General features: G+C 38.1%; 1 protein-coding gene across 1 annotated transcript; it reads right to left on the bottom strand.

The window, feature by feature from the left end:
* Positions 1–456: 456 nt before the first annotated feature.
* On the bottom strand, positions 457–21,616 carry NR6A1 (nuclear receptor subfamily 6 group A member 1). Its single transcript, XM_053473501.1, has 9 exons — positions 21,601–21,616; positions 12,323–12,553; positions 8,162–8,217; positions 6,567–6,724; positions 6,035–6,262; positions 4,380–4,634; positions 2,039–2,160; positions 881–1,033; positions 457–654 (listed from the first exon to the last, which is right to left on the bottom strand). The coding sequence occupies exons 1-9, from the start codon at positions 21,614–21,616 to the stop codon at positions 566–568; spliced, it is 1,308 nt and encodes a 435-aa protein (XP_053329476.1). The 3' UTR covers positions 457–565.
* Between the last annotated feature and the right edge of the window lie 4,244 nt (positions 21,617–25,860).

Below are 25,860 nucleotides of genomic sequence, written 5' to 3'. Positions count from 1 at the left end.
CCGATGCTTCCAAAGCCAGACACTGAAAAGTCCTTCATTACGATAACACAAAATAATCAATAGCAGCATCACAACGGTTAATCTCAGCATTTTTTTTGTATTGTTGTTTACAGTCCAAAACATAAAAATATCTATAACAAAATATAAAATGAGGTAGTTTTATTTCCCCCCCAACACTAAATCTCAGCCCAATCCCAAACCAAATAATACTAGATCTACAAAAAAAAATACAAAAATGGCAACACTGCAATATTCCACCCCTCCCATAAAAAAAAGACTTAAAAGGTCTGTAAACAGCAACAAAATGCAAGAACTGCATTTACGTTTGTGCACCCGTGTTGAAGATAATACATTCAACTCTGTCAGGAAATAAATAGATAAGAAAAAGAGGTTTTTTTGTTTAGTTTTTTACAAAAATCTTATTATTTTTTTTTCTTTCTTTCGTCTGATCCCATCACGGGTTTCACATTGTCTCTCTTTTTTTTTTTTTTTTTGCTTTTCAGCTGACCCAGAAGCAGTCTTTCCCTTCTGTGGTTACCAGTCAACGTGACCTTGCTTTAAAGCTTCACTCTTTGCTCAGGCTTGTTTTGCACGAGTGTAGAAAGGCTTTGAAAAGCAGGGGTAGTTGTTCAAGGGGCACATTCACCAGCTTCCCTGAAAGAGGAAAAAAAAACGTCAACCTTTTGCTTGTGGTTTGGAATATGGCAGGGTAATATTAAAAAATGTTCAGCTACCGTATATCAGGACAATACCTGTTAAGGAGCCATGTTTGAAACCAGGAAGCCCCACCTGTTAACCCCAATAATATAGACTTGGGCGGAAGGTAGTTCAATAGCCAGAATAAAATTCCATGTAGAATATTTCGGATTGTGAGCCTTACCAGCGATGTAGCGAACCTCCGGCAGACACATCATCAAGTCCGGGAATCTGTTGGGCTGGTGCGGGTACCGATACTCTGTGAAGTCTTGGCACACATACCAGTACCGCTTGTTCAGCTGCTCCAGTTGGGAAACACTGCTTAGACCCTGGATATCTGGTGGACGATATTGACATCATTAAAGTCAATTTATCAGAACGATATGAGCATCGGTAAAAGAAAGAAAACCGTGAAAAAGGGAAGCATTTTATATAATCACTAATGGGAATTTTGGGTAAATCAGGAGTTAGTTTGAGAGTCTTTGGTTGAGCATTCCTCCTTCCAGACTTCATTTATCGTTATAAAGGGCCAACACCACAAGGTTCCCCTGTTTAAAGGACTGAGTTGGCCCGCAGAATGCATATTTAAACTGGGGAGATTTTTCAAGATCTCTTGCCTCCTAACCTGCTTGGACGTTTAATGTGGTTGACCCTTCACAACGCAGTGACTTCAAGGAGTTGAAATGTGCAGTATAATGATTACACCCCAAAACACAGCATATTGATTGTGTGCAGATGGCAAACTAAGGTAGAGGGCAGACAGTGTTTTTTTTGTATGTTTCTTTAAATACAAATTCAGTTTTGCACATAACGTGTTTTTATGTGTTCTATTATACAAAAAAGACACTTCCCTTTGTTGGCATTACATTTCTTTATAAATCTTAGCAATATAGGGGTGAAAATACATTTTTGGTAAGGTAACTTGCAAAATGCCTTAATAAAAACAGATTATAGGTGAAATATATATATTTATTTATATATATTTATAAATGTCGTACACTGGATGGCCGCTGCATTTATCTACGGGCGTCAACAGCCGTAGATAAAGTGGGAACAGCTGGTGATCCGTCACAAAATCCTTATCTGGATAGGAATAATCTATCACTGTGGCTCTAACCTGCTGTATTTGTTAGATGGCCTGTGTTCTGGCCTTGGTGTCTGTATTTAAAAGCTATTAAAATTAATTTAATAAATGTTAGCCCATTCTATCCTCGCTTTGTATTTTTTTTCCAATCCAATATAAGCTTAATTTAAATGAAATGTAATTCTAAATATATATTTTTTGATGCTCTCCTGTTTTGATATTGTGAAAGCTGTAGTGTTATAACAATGTTTAAAGCACCTTGATTCAGGAAGTTGATGGCTTTCATGCAAACGTATTCTTCATTGCTGACTTTCAGTTGACTAAACTTGCGGTAAAGGTATATAAGCCGCTCCATTACTTCCATGCCTTCCTCGCTGAACCTGGAACAACAACACATTTTATTAGTTGGGAGCTCTACCTAGTAGAACAATGTACCGTCCAAAACTACATTTTATGCCAAAAAAGCTCCGCCGTAGGTTTTGAAAACAAAAGTTTGACAAAAGAAGTTAAACTGAGGAATGAGAAATGAATTTTAATAAAATTAGTCAACAGATTTTGTCAATCTGATGTAAGACCAACAAAGTAGATTTTACATCCTTAGCACCATTAGCCACCAATATCACAGGCCATATATGCCCCGAAAAAAATAACTACTATACTTTTTCCCCCGAAAAAGGCCAAAAAGTCACAATGTGTGTATAAAACCAAAAATGCGTTCCACGTAAGACTCCACTAGGGTATGTTAAGCAAGTAAGCCTTAGTAGATCTGTCATTTCGCTATTCACTCTTAAGGTGAAGATGTTTTTTGTTCACTTTCTATGGCTGGCAACAAGTTATGGATGCCGGTATCACATGACAATTAAGTGTTCCCAGCTGAAAACACAAATTAGACAGGTTTATTTTAAGGAATTATTTCTGGAAAAGGTTTGGTCATTCAACAGTACTAGGAATGACGTCTCTAATGCTGCCTTTAGTTATTAAAGTGTTACATTAAGCGTCTTTGAGTTGCTCACCTGCTTAGCTTTCTCCCTGAAAGTTGCTAAAGGTAGTAAACCCCTCTTCCAGCACAATAATATAAGGTGTGCTGAATGTATTTTACATTTGTAAGCAAGATATGGCAGGTGCAGCAGATCCAGAACATGCACGTGCCACACAGCCTATGCCAAGGCTGGACTTTATCCAAGACAGTTGCCAGAATTCTGGATCTAATCAGAACACCAGGCTTCCCATTCCGCTACTTTTCATGAAAAATCCTCTCCCGTAAGGAGTGAAAGTTATAGTAAGAAGATATTCAGCCCTTTTCTCTTGGTTCGTTCGAAACATAGAGGAGAACAGGTACGCAAGAGTGGGAACGAGCCAGATCCTTCGCATTAAAAGAGTCATTGAACCCCTATAGCAACACACTCTTCACCAGTCAATAACACTGACTTTGAGTTTACAAACTCTTGCCGTTGGTTGATGTATGGTTTGGTGTTGCCAAATCCATGCCAAATCATGTACATGATTGTGTCTTTTGAATATGTGAATGAGTACCATGAAAATGTAATGAATCTTTACAAAAAAAAAAAAAAGAACAATCAGTTCTTGGACTATTTGAATAGCGAGCCGGGACATTCAGTTTTTGCAACAAATAATGTTGTGTTGGTTGCAAATGGAATAAATCCTGTTTGAGATGTAGGAGTCGGCGGATCCACAGCTAACGAGGCTCAGACGACTTGTGGGTGTAGAAGCTCGTTAGCGGACTGGCCCGAGTTGGAGAAAGGCTGGTGCAGCTGTGCATGAACACACAGCCAGTTCTAAATCACACTGCAGACCAACATCCGATAAAGGAACACAATTCATAAATCACCTTTCACATTACAGCAGATAAGGGACAGGCCGGTATTTCTATCAAAGGCCCCGGCTCTTGCCTGTTAATTAATGGTTAAGTTGTCAGGGATCATTGTTGCAAAATTATTTTACAGTAATGTGACACTTGAACTTTAGCGGTGCGGTAGGGGTAAGAGGGAGGGTAACATGGCACGGCTGTTCTCAGAGCGTTTGCCATTTAACTCCCCGATTTCTGAGTAGATTTAACACGTGGCAAAAGGATATTCCACTTTTAGATATAGGAATTTCTAAAAAAAACACAGCAATAAAAAAAAAGAAAAACAAAAAAATGCAGGGCTTCATAACACTGTTTTGGCGGGGGGTATTAACCCTTTTTATGTTTCATCCCTCCTAAGGTAGTCCTTATCGATTGAGGACACTTGGGGGGATTCAATGGAAAGAAAACTCTATGGATTCCCCCAGTGTCAGAAGAGATACTGATGTTTGGAAAAGTAGGAAGAAGGTGAGGCAACTTTTCAAATATGTATCTCAACTTACCGACCCAGAGCTTGGCTTCTGGCATAGGACACAAGTGGGCATGGTTTGATCAGCCCAGCAGATGTCTTCCATAATTTACCATGATATCCTCTCACCGACTTTTGGGGAGACACTGGGGACATGGTATATGCTGCTGGATTCTATACGGTTATTGCACTATATATATCATGATGGTTCCATTGTATTGTTATATATATATATATATATATATATAATCTTAATCCCAACTAACCTGTGCAACTCGTCCTCCGAAGGAGAGTATTTGGAGGTAACGTCAGCCAAGTCCCCGAAGATCTGCTTGCTATACGTAGTGAGTGAAGATAACAGTATGAGCTCCTGCCAAGTAGTGCTGAGCAGGCAAGTATAATCCTTTATGGACAGATCGCAGAAAAATGGCAGCTTTTTCACCCATGTGATCTGCCGAAACAGCAGCTCATCTGCAAGTCGGCACAGCAGGGCAAACAGTTCAGACTGGGTCACTTTGTACCTGTAAGGAAAATACATTAACATGTCAAAAAATGCCAATATTTAAGATTAAAAAAAACTTTCATAAAAAGAAATGTATTCTTGTACATTTTTGTACTGTATCCGACAGCATCTTACAGAAAAACAATCTTAAACTCCCTAATACTACATGCACTTCGTATCCGTTATTTATGACCTATAGCTAACAACATCATGTGTAGCAAATTTTAACAAAAACATTCTCTTGGCCCATGTACTTCTAGTGGACATTGTGGAATAATGTCTAATATTTTAAAGATAACTGACTGCAGTGACACCATGTGGAGAAGGTTTCAGCTAAATCGTGTTTTTTTTCACCAGTTATTTAAATCATAAAAATATAGAGTTGTTTTAGTGTTTGGTGTGGTTCCTTTAAAACCAAAAAAACATCTTCGGGGTGTTCCTTTACAAAATTTAAAGTTTAGACATTTAACTTTTTGGGGTATTATGCCTATTAAGATAAATGTATATTTTGTATTGTTAACCTGATCTTAAGCAGTGATTTTTTTTTCATTCTTTTACATTTTTGTTTTTATTAATCAAATAGTGTTTTTCCCATTCCGATTCTCTTCTTCATATACCGTTATTAGACTTACGCATTCGGATTAGTAAGATATTTAAAATAAGACTTTCACAAAACGAGGAGGGACCCCCAACAAAAAAAAAAAATTTCAACCAGATAGCTACCAATTTTTGCTATCTGCATTTCTGTTGCTTTCGCTACCTTCACGCTCTCACTCTCTCATTCACTCTCTCAAGCTCGGTGTCAATGTCTCCCTACCTTCGCAGACTGCTTCAGTGTCCCATCTCCTTTTCCAATCGGAGGAATGGGAGAGAGGCTGTCCCTGTGGTGCGCACGATGGCTCTGCCCTTTTGCCAAAGTAATTCAGGGGGCCGGAATACCGCAAACGGATTCACGGAGAAAGAGAAGTGTTTCTGCACCTCTTTTTCCCCGTGAATCCGTCTGCAATATTCAGGCTTCGAGCGAGAGAGAGAGCGAGTGTGTGTGTGTGTGTGTGTGAATGAGAGTGTGAGGGAGCATGATGTGAATAACAACAAATTTCATTTCTGAACAGAAAAGGCCCTCAGAACTTTGTACAAACTGAAAGGACAGGAAACAAAATATATTTTGTCCGAAAACGAATGGACCGAAAATTAAACAAAAAAAAAATGTTTGAAATGTTTTTGGTCCAGTTATAAAATAATAAAGTTGAATGCAGTTAATCACCAAATAATGTAATTATTATATTTTAATTTATACACGATATTCATATAATTATGTTTTATTCATAGATTTCATTAAACTGAGAACGTTATCACCGTAAAACAATGATAATTGGATATGGTAGACAGCAAAGAAACTGAAATAAAGGACAAACGTACCCATCTTCAATTAACATTGGTGTGTTGAGTGGTTCCATGTCCTCGGCTGACAGCAGCTGGTTGATGAGGGTTAGTGACTGTGGGTCTAAACTTCGAGTTTGCGATGGGATCAGACCCGAATGGGCAGAATAACTGAAGAGATGAGGTAGGTACTGGTAGTGTGTAGAGCTTGGGGTCCCCAAATATTGGTCCCGAAGAGCGCTATATCCATTTAATTCCATCGATCTACTGCAAGGGGACAGGGAAAAAATGGAACATTCAATAAAAGCAACCAATATACACCCAACACGTTTAAGTTTATGTCTACAATAAGTGGCCCAAACCACCAGTAGCTAGATCAGGTTTAAAGGGGGAGTCATGTCTATTTTGTATGGGTCAGTAAAGGAAAGGCATTGGGAGCTTAAATTAATTTATAAAAAAAAAAAAAAAAATGAATGCGCCTTAATCATCAAAAAAACCTTAAACAGAAATTTTTTTCCAGCAGATAGCAATAAATATTGAGATGTCCTCTGTGACAGCCTATGAACCCCACCTGGATGAGGGTGTAGATACTGGGGAGGGCTGATTACTCTCAGAAACTCCATTCCCTGGAGAGCTATGGTCACTGTCCCCATTGTTACTCCATGATGTGTTGGCTTCCTCTTCAAATTCCTGGCCAGACATTATTCGTTCAATCTCCTCATCTGAGATCTGTTAAAAAAATTATTATTCCAAACGGTCATATATACATTTTTCTGATCACTGTCGTTATTTTAGATACGGTATTTAAAACTAAAGCACCGTTAGGTAGCAGCAAAGTCAGTGGCAAAAAGTACCTGCTTATTACTTTCTAGTGCTGACAGACTCTCTACAAGAAGGAATCCCCAATATACTGTATACGATGAAGGTGTTTTTGTAATACAAGTGTATCGCTTGCAATTTGCTTCCTATCATACGTCTTTATTAAGTAGCCTATTACTATTAATTACTATTTACAGTAAACTGGAGATGCAAAGAATATATATATATCTTTCTGCTTGGGCAGTGCTGTATTCAGTATATAGATTATCATTGACAAAACCTGGTTTGATCTCATTATGCTTCCTTTATCTGCAGACCATTGATGTCAGTTGTGTAATAATTTTGTCGTCAATTTGGGTGGCTTTCCCTGCTCAAGCCACATATTGGACGGATTCTTTATGGAAATGCTAATTACGTTTCTCCGTAGACTTTCATTAGTCAGCGTATCAGGCTGGGTGTTTACCAATGAGCTACTCTGTTTTATTTTATTGAAAACATGTTTTTAAGCTGATACTAGTAAACAATTTCCTATTTAAGGATAGCGGTGGGATGCATTGTAAAACCCCGTGTACAAGTCCTAATATATCACAACAACCAAAGTCTTTTGGAACATTTTATATATATGAATAAAAATAAAAGTATAAGGAGTCAGCAAGCTAGAAGTGTTTAAAAATAAAAAAACACCAATTTTTTGGGAAAATTTATATTTCCTCTCATACTAATAATTTGGTGCCACTTCCACCTTAAGGAGGGCTAGGGAGCAGAGATTGCAAACCGAAACACAGAATGCAGGGTAAAGCTCCTGATAATTTCAAAGAAAATGAAGAAAATATGTTGTGTGCTCCAATTTACAAGTTAATCTAACATATAGAGTTATATATATATAATATATAAAATATATATATATATAAAAAATGAGCACTATGTATAATATTATTGTCTATTGATACCAGAATATAGTTCTAAATTGAAGGAAATTACATAGCATCACAATACATTAATATCATTATTATACTGTTGTATTCAGTAGTTCCACAAGAGGGAGCTAGAGGACTGTGTGAATTCCGCAAGGTACGTATCAGAGACGTTTGCAACACACTTAACCACTTCTGAGAACGCAGGGGTATTCTCTATGGTGACTGCTCTAAATGTAGTACTGTATAAATATGCCCCCTTGTTCTCAAATGTTTATTTAAATAGATTGTAAGCTCCTTTGAACATAGCCATCCTTACTTTTTTCTGAAGTGCAAATTGTTATGTTATGCACTACTTTGTACTGTTTACCGATTGAACAGTGCTGCAGAATATGAGGGTGCTATATACATCAATAAATAATAACGTTCTCACCTGCACAGGTCCAATGCTCTTGTTTCTGCCCCCAGGCATCCCATCTTCTCTGATTGCTTGGGGGAAAAAAACAAACTAAATCAGACCAACATGTCGGAATTTCTGGTATCAAAGTAGTATAAAGAAATCATAACAGCTACATATAAGCAACATGCTAAGTGTCTGAGTTGCTTAAAACTAATTATGTGCTGGAATGGTTAGAAGGGCGAGAGGTAGTTTACATTATTGAGAAAAACTTTGTATTCTGGAAGGGGGGAAATCCCACATCATGACAAAGTACGCAGAGTTACTTGCCCTTCTGAACAAAGTGTTAAACTGCTTAATACTAATCTGCCACCTCTGCTGTGACGCAATGTCCCTCTACATATCAAAGCCACAATATGCTACAGTCATAAATTGTAGTGGCACCTCGCGCCTTCCTGCCTTGTGACCTTGGTGAATACAGTACAAATATGGCAACTGGGCATATGGTTTTGGAGGCTCCCGGAGCTCTGGTAATATCTGGTAAAGCTGTGTCACTCAAAAGGTCGAGACACGACCCTCGGGATGCTTCAACGGTCACCAATTAATAATGGTTGGGCGCAGAACCATTTTAAAACTAACGTGCTGTCATGTCATTGCCGTTTAACATGATGGCACATGAGGTTCAACTACTAATTGACCTAAACTGACAAAGGAGTCGTTACTAAAATCCATACTCTTGTATGAAATTATTTTCTGTATTAATCTCTACTATGTGTCCTCCATTAAACATTTCATAACATTTCTGCCATGTATGTGAATCCTCAGGAGACCGTTTAAGACCTCCCTCTGATCTTTGGAACTGCTCAAGTAGGATTGATACAAGAACTTCGGCTTCTGTTAAAAAAAAAAAAAAAAAAAAAACACACTTTTTTTTTTTCTTAAGGAATGTCTTTTTTTTCCTCCACCACAATTAAACAAAGGGAGAGGTTTGTTTGTCCACAGCTTCTCCTGGGGATTAATCTTTGAAGTATCTGATTGCAGTTCAAAAGCCTGTTTACCGCTTGTCAATCCTGAGGGAGGATACCCCTTCATTTCAATTGTAATGAAAACAGGCGGCTATTGTACAAATCAAACTAATCACTATCTGATGTAAGACTGCAGATTCCCATGGCTTTCAATGATACAGTAAACCTAAATTCAAGGTGCTCCCTGGTGGACCCTGGGTGGAGGTCAGATATTCTCTGAATGTCCATGTGCTGTGTATCGGAGTCAATAAGTTTCCTAAATTCTATGGTACTGGATTCCATAGAAATCAAACATTGACTGAATGTTTCTCAATCCGGGGGGGGGGGGATTGGGGGGCTGTGACTTAGCCTATAATGCCTACAAAATGCTTGCTGTGCCAACAGCTGCATCAAATTGGAGTTTATTCACTAAATCGGATGTTTAGAGGAACGTTGCAGGTTCAACCAACCATGCATTATGCACACCAGCTGTGCCAACTTTGGGACTAAATCCATGTTACTTAGAGCCACTAACAACACAGAACCATCCCTGTGCCAATGCCAGTGAGCACCTCCTGCAACAAGAAGCTTGGTTGGGTCTGTATAATGTCGCATCTCCAACTACGCAGGTTTTCTGGTGATCTCATCGTTTCTTGCAGGTGAAACTTACCATGGAAGGCCCTTCCTAATGCCAAGTAGCATCAAAGCCCCCTGTGTGGCTGCTCATCTTTGGAAAGGTAAAGCATGGCTCTTAGATATAAGATGCACCAGAATACCCACTAAGGTAGACTTGGGTTTCACAATGTACTCTACGTAATTTGGTACTGACATCTTCCCCAAATTCTATTCCAAAACCAAAATATCCTTTAAGTATTCTAAAAAAGTCTAGAGAATGTTCCAACATTCTGGATCTATTAAAATAACTGTTTCCAAAGAATGATCTGGTGTGTTTTCTATGTCATGTTCACTTACATTTGTGGAGCTATCACATCGAGGTTTGCATTCCAAGCCTCCCCCAAGTTATATTATTGTAGTGGTCACTATGTGTAGAGAAGTCTCTTCTATAAAGCCCAGGCAGCTGATCTGATCAACCCTATCAATCGCTCAATTTGTGAAACTGGGTGTCAGGAGAAAGTAAAGGTTCAAATCACAGTAGCTTTGTCCACTGCGTGCCAAACACAAATGCATAACGCTCCAGGAGAACCGTTCATGAGCAGGCATGGCAACTTAGAACCTGTTAAGGCCACAGATGAGACATCTTAGCCACCTAGCTTTTGTTTGGCTTATTTGTACACAGTAGAGACATACTAGTACAGCAGGTCAATTATACAGGCGGAGGTCATCTTACATGGAGATCATTATGGATTTCTTAAACTGGGAAGCATCTAATGCACAGGAAAATCCCATTAGTACAAAGTAATTATCATGTATCACTAACATGTAGATGACATATACCATTCCTGATATCACTAACATGTGGATGACCTGTACCATTCCTAATATCACTAACATGTAGATGACATGTACCATTCCTGATATCACTAACATGTAGATGACATGTACCATTCCTGATATCACTAACATGTACATGACATGTACCATTCTCGATATCACTAACATGTGCATGACATATACCATTCTCGATATCACTAACATGAACATGACATATACCATTCCTGATATCACTAACATGTAGATGACCTGTACCATTCCTGATATCACTAACATGTACATGACAGGTACCATTCCTGATATCACTAGCATGTAGATGACATGTACCATTCCTGATATCACTAACATGTAGATGACATGTACCATTCCTGATATCACTAACATGTACATGACATGTACCATTCTCGATATCACTAACATGTGCATGACATATACCATTCTCGATATCACTAACATGAACATGACATATACCATTCCTGATATCACTAACATGTAGATGACCTGTACCATTCCTGATATCACTAACATGTAGATGACCTGTACCATTCCTGATATCACTAACATGTACATGACATGTACCATTCCTGATATCACTAGCATGTAGATGACATGTACCATTCCTGATATCACTAACATGTACATGACATATACCATTCCTGATATTTTGATAGCAAAGATCACTGTTATCTCCATCCCTCTTCCAATCAAACTTAGTGCTCAACATAGTTATTTTTTTCACTTAAGATAATCTCCAAAACTCTAAAAACAAATATATTTAAGGCCACACGCCCCCATCAACCAATTCTCAATTATATGCCTTACAAGCTTGCTGTGGTCACAGCGATCACATCAATAATTGGATTATTGATTAGAACCCAGCAATTTCTATTAATCTATCCATTGTCACCACCGATGGGGTACAGAGTATTAGCACTCTGAGACGTTCCCTCAATAATATGTTGGAATCTCAGGAGTGCAGACAACTCAAATGCTCTGAAAATTCAACATTCACCACCTGGCCTGTAAGAGCTGAGTTCTCATTGAGTACAGTGCTGCAATATATATATTATTATTATATAAATATATAATATTATTATATAAATAAGTAAAAACAAGTTCAATAAGGTAGAAATCATCAACATGACTCACAGCAAATCTCAAACAACTGATTTGTTGTGAGCTTCCCACAAACAGAGGAATTTACATAAGAACGTCATTGCTACTATATTTTATATATTTGCTATGAAATGGAATAAATGTGATATGAAAAATATTAATAGATGATAACTTAGTGTACTTACAAAATATGTAAAAAAAAAAAAAAAAATGCTTTAAGTAATTATATTATATAACTGAAATAAGGAAGCATTACTATATACACACTATATTACAATATAATGTACTAAGTTATATATTTTATGCTTTGTATGAATATTTATATGTATGCATGTAATTGTGTACGTTTTCATAATAAAAAAAAAAAAATAAAAAAAAATAAAAAAAAAAGAACGTCATTGCTACGTGACTTATCAAAGTAACTGGTGACCCTGGCAAGTTGGTACTTTAAACTCATTATTGAATGACAAAAACGTAGACCCGTGCTAGAAATAATAGTCAATGACCATCACGGTACCACTGTAAGCCCTTAGCCTTGAATTATTCATCCATAACATGACCATCTTACCAGTTCTCATTTCCACTTCCATACATATCTATCATATGCGCACCACTTTGTCTTTACCTTTCCTATTCATCCCCATCTGAAGGCACTTGAGGAGTCGGCAGTACTGGCAGCGGTTCCTCTGCTTGCGTGACATAACGCAATTCTTGTCCCGGCTGCATCGGTACACTCTCTTGTTGCAGATGCTGCGCTTAAAGAATCCTTTGCAGCCCTCGCAGGAGATGATGCCATAATGCAGGCCCGTGGCTCGGTCGCCACAGATAAGGCACGCTCTCTGATCAACACGGTCATCTGGGAAAACATAAAAATAAACGGTATTTACAACCATTGAATCTGTGAGAATGGCATCACACATAGGTTGAGAAAAAAAAAACTACAATAATAAAAAAAAAAAAAAAAAAAAACTAGAATAGATTGTTATAAAACGCCTCAACTGGAGTTTCTCGAGTGATTATTTAAAGAAGTCCCTGGAGTGCCGGTAACCATCTTTGGATGTTATATATATATATATATATATATATATATATATATATATATTTATTATTATTATTATTATTTTTATTTTATTTTTTTATTATTATTTTGTGTTTTTTTTTTGTTTGTTTTTTTTTAAGTGTTTTATACTTATACTATACTTTTGAATAACGAATAAATAAATATATATCCCCTGCTCAAATTTATTCCAAAACAAAAAGGGGAATTTACTGGGAAGATACACCCTGCTGCGAGATCCAGCACAGAGATCCGTTAAGGAGAGTCACTTTAACTGACTGAATGTGAAGCATGATTTCAGATTAAACGCAGATCCAAGATAATGAGGCTACATCTAGGTTAACGAAGTAGAAGACTTCAGTCATCATTCTGGCATTATCCTCTCTCTGCCTGACATGCCTGTCCCTGAAAATGACGGCATGCCAAGTGGGATTGTGCTCATAAAGTCGGCAGCCTAATTCTGTCGCAGTGGGAATGTTACAATCAGATGATTCCAAATCTCACATGACAGCTCTTTTAGCTCCCGGCCATACAATTTACATTCTCTGTTTTATCTAGAGAAGGGTAAAAAAAAAGCCCGTCCCTGCGTGTTTTAACCTTCCGAGGGACAGATTCATATGCAGTCTATTGCATAGCTCTGGTTTTCTACCATTCCGGCATGGGAAGAGTTAACCATTTCTAGTTGGACCTCGGAAAAGCAGAAACGCCTGCGCCAGTAAGAATGGTTTGGGGCAAATCTTAATATTTCCACACTAATTACATATTCACAAAGCTGGAATATTGTACTGCTGGCGTAGTGGATTTATGGAAAGGACTCCAGTTCGAGCACCGGGGATGTCTAGAACAGTCGAAAGGCTATTTGGAACAAAAAAAAAATATTTCTATTAAAGCTCAGCTCTTTTTTATCGCTATGCATTATCAAGGGTGAATCGCAGTAAGTCTCTCCCGCAAGAAGGACGGACCCTGTATAATGCATTGCTTTACCAGCGAGACAGTTGTTAGAAATCTTCCACATTTCTCTCTTGCCGGACAAGCACACTGGGGTTTGCCCTTGATAATAAGTAATAGAAATGTTTAACTCTTCTGCAAACTCTTTAGTTAATACTCCACATTACGATATGAAACCGCTGTGAATCCAACCTTATTTGCGGCAAACACCAGCTGCAAGCAAACAACAAGCTGTAGCCATTGAGTAAACATTTTAATCTGCCGTATTCCATGTTGACCCATGGGAACCACCTGTGCCGACAATCTTGAGTCATTATTAGAGGGAGAAGAAACACAACACATGACGATTTACAAACCATGCGCGCACTATTCATTTTTGCCAATACCGGTATTCACACCAATGTATAAATTTTAGCCAGAAATGTTTCGCACCTTTTATCGGTATACCAAAAAATTCATTCTGAAATATAAATTCTGACTTCCAATAGAATAAATCATTAAGGTTTTGAGGGGGATTTAGATAGGGTACATGAATTATAATAATTAGGGTACATGAATTATAAGAATTAGGGTACATGAATTATAATTACGATACTTGTTTGTCAAACGTATCCATAGTTTTTGAAACGCATGCCTCATTGAACACTTCCAACATATAGAGTACCTTTTCCAATAGAATTAACAAAAAACACACAAAACAAAAGCATTCTGTTTTGTTGACATTTTTATTTTACTTAGGAAGGGAAGAAAGGATTTTAGGAATTCCTTTCAAGGCGTAGATATGTCACAAAGCTGTCATCGGGCGCTATTTGTATCAAGGGAGGAGGAGGCACTTGACAATGCTAAGGAATCAATGGGCTAACATTCCCGGGGCCACGCTATTCACAGTTACTGTACGGATGGGGACAGCCCGGCCACCATAAAGCATGAATAGCACTAAGGAGTCAGCAACACAGGGTTAATCACTTTTTTTTCCTCGGTCCCAGAACAAACTGTGAATGGGATATACATAGTAGAACATTTTTTGTGGAGATAAAAAGTGCACCTTTTGTTTTGAATTTAAGGGGGGAGAGAACAATGTAAATATCTTCTCAAAATTAAATATATATATATATATATATATGCTCACAGGGAAACAAAAGAAAGGACGAAAGAAAAATATACATTTGTTGTGCAAAAAATGTATGTTTTTCTACTGAGTTTTTTTTCTAATTGGGGTATCTTGTGGTCATTGTCTGCGTTATTTCAGACTTGACAAAGCTAGTTTCATCGAATGAGTTTCTGAACAATAAGGTATTACCCTACATAACAGTGTCCTCATCTTACATCCACACATGCATATTTACACAACAACACCTGCATTACTAGCACAAATGGACAATATATATATATATATATATATATATATATATCTTCCTCTGTCTCAAATTGGTTTAGGGACTCCTAATTCCAGGTACTGAATCCCCACCGCTAATAAGGACAGTAAGAACAAAGTGTCACATTTCTGTAAGCCTCATCTAGGTATCCAGCATATAACATGCTTTCATTCTACAGATAGAACCTCCTCACCTCTTTCTTTACAGTAAATTGGATTTTCTTGAAGATGTAAGATTGGTATGCAAGTCCAATTAAACTGATATTATTTACGGCCTCTCAGGGAGGTTGCTTGAGGTTGTCCGGGGCAGGAATGCCGGAGCAGATCACTAAAAAAGGGACTCAATCAGTTGGAACATCTGATTAGGACAGTCCTCAATTCCTGCTAACTACTTTGTAGCTATACATTTTCTAAAGTGACACAATAAACCACAAAAAATATGTAGGTTTGGGATTAACAGTAATATGAATTTTTTTTTAGGGATTTGTCTCCATTTTTCTCTAGTCTTATCGGTGGATGTTTGCATCAAGAGCTGGACCAATGCATGCCCCTACGTGGACGGAGGAACCTCGCCAATTTATTCCGACAAGTCAGGCAGCTGAACTTTGTGACAAGAAGCAAAAAGGCATAGAGATTCGGATTTTTACGAGACCCTGTAGGAATTCTAGCTGACCCTATTAAGGGTTCCCAAGGCCCTACTGATTTCCACACTCTCTCTTCTCTCTGCATATTAATAGGGTCTCCTTGTGTTATTTATATAAGAGAGTTCGTGGTCGAAGGGGAACTGTGTTACCATTGACCTCTCTATAGCCCTTTTTTTACTTTTGTATGTAAACTACCCCCTTTAACCTTGAAGTCTGGGGCTGTATGTTTACATATCTAAAAGAAACGTAACTCTATGGCCGTCAGAGGCTTGCAAAACAGGTTATCTCTGCGTATTGAGGGCTAATCTTGAAATAAGGATTCCTAGGAATCAATATGTTTGATGTCTTCCAAAACAATATGCAGGACAGGCCCGATGCCTCTTGGGTATGACTCTCACATAAAGCGGTGGAATCTCGTTCAAAAACAGAATGCTAGATAACTTGTTACACACAAAATCTCAGATATGTTGGGTCTTGCATTTTGAAAGAAAATGTTCTTCCCAGTAACGTTCAAAACACTGGTACGCAGGACCAACGTCTGCCAGCGGCAGGAGATACCCCGTGCAGGGCTATACCCATAGCTATGTATGGATCTGACACAGTCGGGAAGTCATTTCTACAGAGCGTCCTATAAGAGAGGACACTGATAATGGCCCAAACTGGTAAACTAATCTAAATTTTGGGCCAGATTGTTCCAGTTTTGTCATATGGCACCAAGCGTTTACCAACCTTTATGACATATCATTATACTCCATAGGCTTGTCTCAGCCTCAAATACATCAATAATTCAAGCAACTGGGTACTGGATTATGTGACAAGAAATAAAATAAAAACATTTTCTCACAAATCAAGTATCTCAAACAAATAACATTACCTTGTAATTATATTTATATACACACACACACATACTACAAAGTATACTTATAGTTATATAACAAGTTTATAACTTTTTATATATATATCATGTCCAGGCACCAAGACCATGAAAGACATTTCATTTAGAAACATTTACAGGATATTCATCTTGTGATATAGGGTAAAAAATGATATCCCCTAGATGCAATTTACTTGAATTTTGATAGCATTGCTTGAAAGTCTGCAGATGAGCTCAAACAGTATTCATATAACTGGGTTGTCACTCAAAACATTGCTGGCTGCCCGACATCCAAAACTGATAAGCTTTAGTAACTTGGTAGTGCTTAAGAAACGTAAAAATATTGTGTAGTCGCGGCTTGCCTCGCCGATCGCTGAGAGGAGGATACATGTTAGACGTTTAAAAGCCAGCTGATCACGCAACAATGGCTGACAAACCCCCCCCACACACACATTTAGAACTGTACCAGGAACATGTGGTGACCACAAGCTGGGGTTTATATATATATTTGTAGAGCTTGCTAACCCACTGAAGCACAAGTGCTAAAGCAAACACAGTTGCCGTGTGTGAAAATCACAAAGCTGGCAACTCAACCTCATCTTGAACCCTGTAGAATTTTATTGCCTCTCCCTCTGTAAACCCTCCCCCCATCGCACATTAAAGGGGGACATTGTTTCCAAAGGTCATGGTAGGGTTCCATCCACGTTCTCATACAATATATATTCTGGAGTGACATCAGCGGTATAAATACGCACATTTTGTGTCCATGGCTTAAACGAGTCCGTACCTTTAATTACCCAGAAAACCTTTCTGCGCCGCGATTAGTAAATAAGCCTATTCAGATTACAAAAACCTGCAGGGCGAAACTAGGCAGAAGTATCAAGAGTAGAAGCAAAGCCTACAATGTGATTGCTTATTAAAGGGTTAAAAGAAAGATTAATATATTGTAATATACAGCTACACGGAATATGAGAGCGCTATATAAAACAATAAATAATAATAATTAGATAATGGGATTCACTCATTACACGATGATGTCGTTGGGGGATGTTGACCTGCAAATATTAACTCACTGACAATGGTAGCCAACCCCGGTATGCTTCTCCCACAGGGAGGTGGCTGCCCTAAACCCTGCATAATGCATAGCTTAATGAGATTTCTAGATTACTATGTTTTAGGTGGGACTACTGTTAAGAAAAACTGAAAAAAAACTGCATTTTCTGCATTTTAGGCATTGCCTAGAATTAACTAATTGAGTAGCCATTTAAGGTATTCTTGTATTGTGCATTTAAGGAGATAAAATAAAATTTATCAAGTTTAAAGTTCAATATTATTATTATTATCATACTATATTTATAAAGCTCCGACAGATTCCGCAGCGCTGTACAAGATGGAAATTTTACAAGTAAAATCTGATCTATAAAAAGATAGGCTTTTGATTGCATTACTTTTTGAGACAATTATAATAGGGAAAATAAAGTGTTTACCCCAAAAAAGGAATGTGCAATCAGAAATTTGTTTGGCCAGAATGCAAACATATCAGGAGCAGGTTTTCAGTTTAACACCGTATGTGCCAAGTCCAGGAACATTCTGTTGTGTGCTATAATTATTACATCATGTGTCAAGCTTTGCCTACGAATAGGTCATTATAAGTATGGCCCATTGTTCCAGTAACCTTGCGTTAAGAGTGTTAGCCTTGTTTTGTGAGGATTATCTTATCTCCATATTCACTCTCTTCGACCCTTTGCACAATACCCTGCAAAACAGCAGAGAACGCCACTTCCTGCACTCCTAGGAACTCCACTATCACATACACAGGCCTGTGAGAAGTCAACGGCCTTATCATACATTAAATCAAAAATTGTTCCTCCCGGACCTGAATTATTTTCTCTCTCTTAGGTTCCTCGCATGGCGAAGGTGCTGAAGACATTTTTCAGTTATTACATAAAGATGGTGTCTTCTTCTGATCTTCCGATACCCATCAGCAGTATTTGGCTCTGTTTAACTGCTACAAAGAGTTGGAGATCCTTGGTCATACCTTATAGACTCATAGGCAAATTTTAAGTAGCTAGTCACTGGCTAGATATATAGTAGACCCAAACATAATAAATACACCGAGTTACTGGATCCAAATCATTGTGGTAAAGAGAATTAGATCGACTGAATATTTACACTGTGTACAAGGGTTGGTTGGTTGGTTATCATGCATAAACTGGAGATACTGTAACATTTTTAGATTACTGCCAATAATAAATCCCTATGACACCCAATTCCTACCAGTTGAAGTAGGTGGGTTAAGTGGAAGAACACGGTCAAGTGGTCCGAATGCGACTCCGGAACCACCTTCTTTTAACCCTGGAAAATGATTACACCCAATTAAAAGGTAAACATAAAGGGCTTGAAGGGGTCTTGTCACTTATTGATCCTTTACAGATGCTGAAATCAACCCAACCCCCTTCAACACACACTGTGCTGCACCCAACCCAACCCCCCAGCAGCGTGGACTTCCTGCACCGTCACCCCTGTGCTGAAAGACTGGATTTTGCTGCTTTGCTGAATTTGGCAATGGTGTGACCGCTCCCTTCAGATAAAGTCATTAGGTAGTTAGCTAAAACAAAAAAAGAGGGGGAGGGTTTGGGGAAAAGTCTTGATAAAATGGGCTTTTGAATGTGTGGCACATTAGGAGTCATTTCAATCTTTTTTTCTTTGTTAAGAAAAATACAATTTTGACACAGGGGTTGGAAACATTACTTAACGCGGAACCATAATGGGTACAAACCCAGGCGCAAAACAAATAAAACATGGGGTTTCATCGCTGATCTTGCTCCAAAGCAACTGATTGTAAAAACAGGATTTTAATGGAAGTTAGTACAGTGGAAACTAAGTACAGTGTTTATTACATTATAGATATACATCTATGATTTCATGAATGTACATTATATATATATATATATATATATATATATATATATATATATATATATATGTGTGTGTGTGTGTGTGTGTGTGTGTGTGTGTGCGCATCTACCTCTCAAATTAAATACTCTGCTACTCATTGGCGGTTGCCCACTCGCATAGTATAGAAAGCAGTCTTAAATTCACCTTTATGTACAGTCATCATAACAACAACCAACATTGAGATTTCATTTACGTAGTTGTTATTTGTATATATGTTAAATGAAAGTACTGACCTCCCATGTATCTCTTTTCAGTAAATGTGACAAGTAGCAGAACAACGTATATATTTCTTTGCAACAGCACATTTCCAACAATTGTTCTAACATTTATGTAACCTTAATAGCCACTGTATCTGGTTTATTAAATTAAGTTTTATTTGCATTAATTGTAACATCTCCCTTACAGCAGATATAAAATCCAGGAGTGGTGAATCCTAAAAATTCTGGCATGAACTTGCTAAGGAGGAGCAATGCTTCTATAAAGCCTGACATTCCAGACCAGAACATATTGACAGTAATTATCTAAAAGTGTAGACAGCAAAACTTAGTACAGAACTATATATATGTTTACATGCATATATATGCGAGTGTGTGTGTAGGTATGTATGTCTAAACACAACACCTGTCTGTAGTTAAATGTGACATTGGGAAATGACGTGAGCAGCAGATGTAGGCAGGCCTGACGGATGGGAATACCTCTAACCTGTTTTTGCTAATAGATCTATATGGACAGAACAATTCCTGTCTTCTAAGACAAATTGCTAACAAATTGTACAATGGAACAGGTTTCATTTTAAGTTCAAAATATGCCGCTGGGCTATCACTGCCTACATTTGCCCCAACGACTGCCCACTGGCAGCTCTGACCAACGGGGGCTTATGTGACTTGTGGGTCGCTCTTTTGGATATGGCCATGATTGACAATGCAGAAAGCCAGCCGCAGGGAACCTCTGCTTTGCTTATCTCCAATTTACAGCACAGGGTTCCAGATTAGAAAACAGATATACAGATAAAGGTTCTTCTTATTCAGAATATATATAAATACAGAGATAAACCTCACAGCGATGGCCCTGATTTGTAGCGGCCCTCATATGACCCAGCATGACCTTCTCTATTGCGTTGAAATACATTGTCCTAACCCTAAAGAGTAACAATGAACTGATTATTAATTTTCACATTAATAGTATGGACCTATGATTAGATGGCCTGGATCTGACATCAAATTCTGCGTCTATTTTAATTAATTTAGGTAATTACAATACACATCACACTTCCAACACAACTTTACTTTCTTGTACATGTAGAGAAATAACGTGGCAACAATATCAGTGACGTGTATGGATGTTCACGGCCTTTCCTGCTTGAAAGACATCCTACTAAATTTATACATTGCTAATACCGTCGCTTGGTTTCAAGGTTAAGTGTAAATTGTATTGTTCTAGCAACCGTAATTTACGTTGATCCGTTATCTTTAAACAGGGCAGGATTAAAGCGGTGAAGATGTCATGTAAATGAGATATTTGCATCAGCATAGGGCATTCTGTGGGGTAATTGTGAAATAAAACAAAAGGAACCGTCAAGTGCAACTGCATTTGTTTCGGGAACTAAATAACATCTCAGGAACTGGAAACATCTGGCAACTTAAACAGGAGTTTTGACATTTTGCCGCATGACTCTAATTTCAACCGTTCAATTGGGATATTAAGTGGGCTCACGCTGTACGCGCATTTACCAGACTGCTAGAATGCTATAATACACATGGATTAGCTTTGCCAGCTCCTGTATTAAAATGTAGCCCAAGAAAATAATTTTTTTTTTAAAAAAAAAAAAGGTAAAAAAATACAAAACGCAGATACAAGTACAGCAAAATGTATCAATACCATATATGTACATATACATATCCATATACACACACACACACATTACAAATGTTATCACACAAACATTTGTTCTGTTTGTATTCAGGTTATAAGAACAAACCAGTAGAAGCCAAGAGTCACAATCGCGTTATTCCGTTCTGGGTGATGGGGTATATCAGCGGGTACATACCTTCCCATGTATCCATCTGTTGCCTGTACGTGTGTGCTCGGGTGCAGCCATGGAGCTGGGCAGGTTACCATGCACCCCGCAGCATGATGGGGACTCTCCTGTTGCTGGAGCTGCCTGATCTAGTCTGAGGGCTGGAAAGGACAGGGACCCTCTCTCTCCCAGGTCAGTTTACGATCTGGTCATGTGACCACACAGTTCAAGCCCTAAGGTCAGCAGTGGCCTGGGGAGGGGGGGTTTATTGCCCTGTGGTTATCTAAGTGGAACTGATCACCCTCATTCTCCCTGGATTACTATAGTTCATGTCCGAGAGCCTAAACTTCTAACCCCATCTCCTAACAATATAAATACGTATGAAATATAATCATATAATAAAAATATAAAATATATATTTATAAACACAATCATGCTACATTCCTTACAAAGCACACATCAAATGAATACATGAGTTTTCTCATTTTATATAGAGAATATGTTACTTTAGATAGACATATACAGAATAAACCTGTATTATCTATAACTATCTCTTATCACTGCAGATATTTTATTTATGTTATTTTGGTTACTGTTACTAAGGGTATAATAAATAAAAAAAATTCCTAGTACGGAAGTAGATTTAACGTCTAGGACATAATAATAAGAATCGGGCTCTTATAAAGTAAGGATGAGTGACGTGTTGGTGTACAGTCCTTCACATTCCAGATCACAAACATGTTTCAGGCCTTTGTTTTCACCGCTCCTGGAATTCCTTAGTGATTAATCACAGGCACCAAGATTCTCATTAGCATAACAGTTTACTGGACACTATCATTACAGGCCCTTATTAACGAACCTACAGGAATTACAGGCATCCATGCCAAAGGACCCACGGCTTAGGCCGCCATAATCCAACGCTCCGTCCGCACATTACCTTCCATAACGAAGAATTTTCATGCACTCGGAGAAACGCCGGCCGAACGATCCTACCTGGCCATCCTTACAAGTCTACAATCTCTGGACATCATGCAGACCAGATAGGCAGATTGGGTGCTTATGCTGATGAGTAGTGAGCTCAGAGATAAGGAGCTTTTGGCATTTACATGGAAAGGGCTCTGCTGGAGGCTGAGGAGGGTCCTGAGATCAAGAGCATTCAGTCACAGGGGTAATAAATACACCCCTGCCAAAAGTTCATCAAGTTCTATAGTGTAAAACAAAACAAATGTCATGTATCTTGACCAGGTCAACTTTTCATCAGTTTGGTGAAAAGAAAATGTGTTTATACTACTTTTATCATGACTTATAGTACAAAAGGAACCAGACATCTGTGTTACTGAATTCCCAGAAAAGAGCTAAACACAGCTCTAATCACTCATATTGGATACGGATTTTTTGGAAATGTAACTCTTTCACTGCCAGAGATTTCTCATAAGGCCCCTTCACAGTTTGGACAATGCAAATGGACCCTTTAATGTAATCGCCTATTGTGACAGAGAAAAAAAAAAAAGAAAAAGAGTAGGACAGGAATTTGCGTATCTATAACAAAAAGCCATTATGCAAATGAACCAATTGTTGTGTGTTTGTGTTTGCGTGTTTACTGTTTGCATCAGTTGCTAGTGTCCCGGGTTAACGCTTCAAGTTCATCTCACAAACCCACTTAGGTTCCATGAAAATGTCAGAAATAACCAGTGATCCTGACATTTTGATTTCTTCGGTACAAGTAGATCTAAAATCGAAAAAGAAGGCGGCTCAAGAACTAGTGAACGCTCTATCTCAGAACAAGAACATTAAATACTGGCATATACCTTGATTTTATTCAAATGAACCTCTCATAAGACTTATAATTACTCGTATACACTAAATTAAAAAAAATAAGATTGTTGCTTTTTTAAGCAAGTCAGTGGGGGGGACACCATTTCCTTTGCACTGCAGACTTCCTGAGTAGGAAGTGAAGACTGCAGTGGAAAAGATAAAAAACAAACAAATATATAACAAAACAAAAAAATATATAACACGAAAAACTCTGTAAAGGAAGGTAGATGCAAGCATAAAAATAAATAAATTAAATAAAAAATATTTGGGCCTGGCCAGTCTGGTCTCAATTTTGCGCATTAATAAACGCATTCCTATTTTTCCAGAAGTCCCCATTGTCACTGTACACATTACGTTCTCTGGTTGCTTGACTGCTGGTAACATAAAAAGTCATAAATATATAACTAAGCTTGGAGAGAGTGTAAGCTTTCAAGCAGGGTCCTCTTTCCCTCATCTGTAGTTTAGTCGTAATTTCAATTCTAGTTTTGTCACATCCCTTGGATGTAGGTATTGTAAGACGTGCTGTGTAATTTGTTGTCGCTATATCATAAAAGAGAATATTCAAGTAGAACAGGTTTCCAACGATTACCCATACTCCCAAACTCGGGCGGCATTTGTTTCCTCATTTAGAACTTAGGTATTGACAACTAATGTCAGGCTTACAGTTACTACAATAGGGGGGGATTAGGCTTTAACAGGAGCCACTGGATTTGCAAACACTATTCATCCTCTAGATGAAGTTGTCATAATATGGTGGCAGGGCTATATATTCACTGATGTCCCCGAAAAAGCTTTTCCAACATAAACGTCAGAAATGCATGATAGCAGATGTTTGGATTTTGTTTTTTTCTTTGTGACATCATTATGATGCAATTATGTTATGCAATCATGAAGGCATTATTTGAAGATCTTGTTTTGAGGTCCGTGACATCATCATACATTTTTGAGTGTGGGTGGTCGTGTTGTACAGCACTATGGAATATGATGGAGCTATGCAAAACAAATGATAAATAATACTGTACTTAGAGGAATCGTGAATGGAAATTTCCCAGAATGCCAATTGGGACAATGTCACAAGATGTGGATTTTAGCAATCAGCATAGATCCACATGGACCATTTCATGGACAGCTGACCTGAAGGACCCACCTGCTCCTCCATGTCTGGGAGAAGAAGCAGCTCTGTGTTCTCATGCATTCAACTTTTTGATAACTTAAAGTGGAAAAGAGTGAAAATATTGCCCCTATTAACTGAAAACATGAGTCTAACATCTAGTTACCTTGTAAAAATAGTCTAAAACAGGCATTATGGATGGAGAACACTGGGCAGCTTGAAGCCCTACATCATTTCATATATGCACATTGGACAAAAAGGTTAAAGGAGAAGAGGGTTGTCACATAGACTTATGAGAGGTGATCAGCCACAAGCAGCTGTCTGTATACAATTAAAGAGTGAAGGGGTCAGGTGGGCTCTATGGAGCACATTCTATTTTTATGCAAGAGATATAAACACTAGCGTTTGGTCTGACTGGCCATGTTTGCCCACGTGAGATTACAGCTGTTAAGTGTGACAGGACCTGATATAACTACAGAAGCTAAACTAAACCGGCAAGAGGTTGGAAAGGGGAATTACACCATAATCTGTTTTACAGGCAGGATCATATTTATCAAGAGAAATTCTGGGGCAAAGTGCTATATCTGGAAAAAAACATCAGAGCAGCCAAGTGAACGTTCATGGAGATTGCGTAACAGTTAGTTCTTTTATTGACTCAGTCTTTATTAATGTGGCTGCTTGTGTTCTTTTGCATCATTGTAAGCCTTTTGTGTGGTCAACATATGCAGAACCAGACCAAAGACATTTTTATTCCAGCACGGTACACAAACACATCAAAAAAAAAACTAAATCACACCTCCCGCGTGTTTTTTTTAAGGAAATCAGACTGTATGTATTGGCGACTGACACTCCATGTATAACTGATTTAATAAATACATTTTTTAACTTATTATTTTTTCTCTAAATGACTTGGAAAAGAAACGTGTTTACTATGACATCATCACGCTTTAGAACATTCTACATTTAATTTAAAAAGATAGATGCTAGAAGATAATCATGAAATATCGGCGATAGAAAAGGGAAAATGTGGGGTGATGAAGATGAGATATATAAAAATATCCTACTGTCTAAAATGAGTTTTTTAGGGATTAAGAGAGTCTTCAATATATGTATTCTGCATAATCAAACATCATCTTGGTTGTGAAACATATCCAGCAGAACAGGCGCAGAGGTTCATGGTGGCCCCATTTTGGTATTCTGGTACCCCGTTGACGACTAATACTAACCACATTACTTTTTTGCTAGTAAAGGAAACTGGAATTAGGTTAGTAATGTCTTATCCCTGGTGGTCCAGTTGATTCCTAAGGAGGATCACCTCCCCTCCCCCATTAAGCTCTCCTAATGATTTAGGGCTCCTGGGGATT

Source organism: Spea bombifrons, chromosome 8 (genome assembly GCF_027358695.1).
Source record: "Spea bombifrons isolate aSpeBom1 chromosome 8, aSpeBom1.2.pri, whole genome shotgun sequence".
Taxonomy (NCBI): Eukaryota; Metazoa; Chordata; class Amphibia; order Anura; family Pelobatidae; genus Spea; species Spea bombifrons.
Note: the sequence above shows the minus strand (reverse complement) of the source record. Positions and strands in the feature narration are given on the sequence as shown.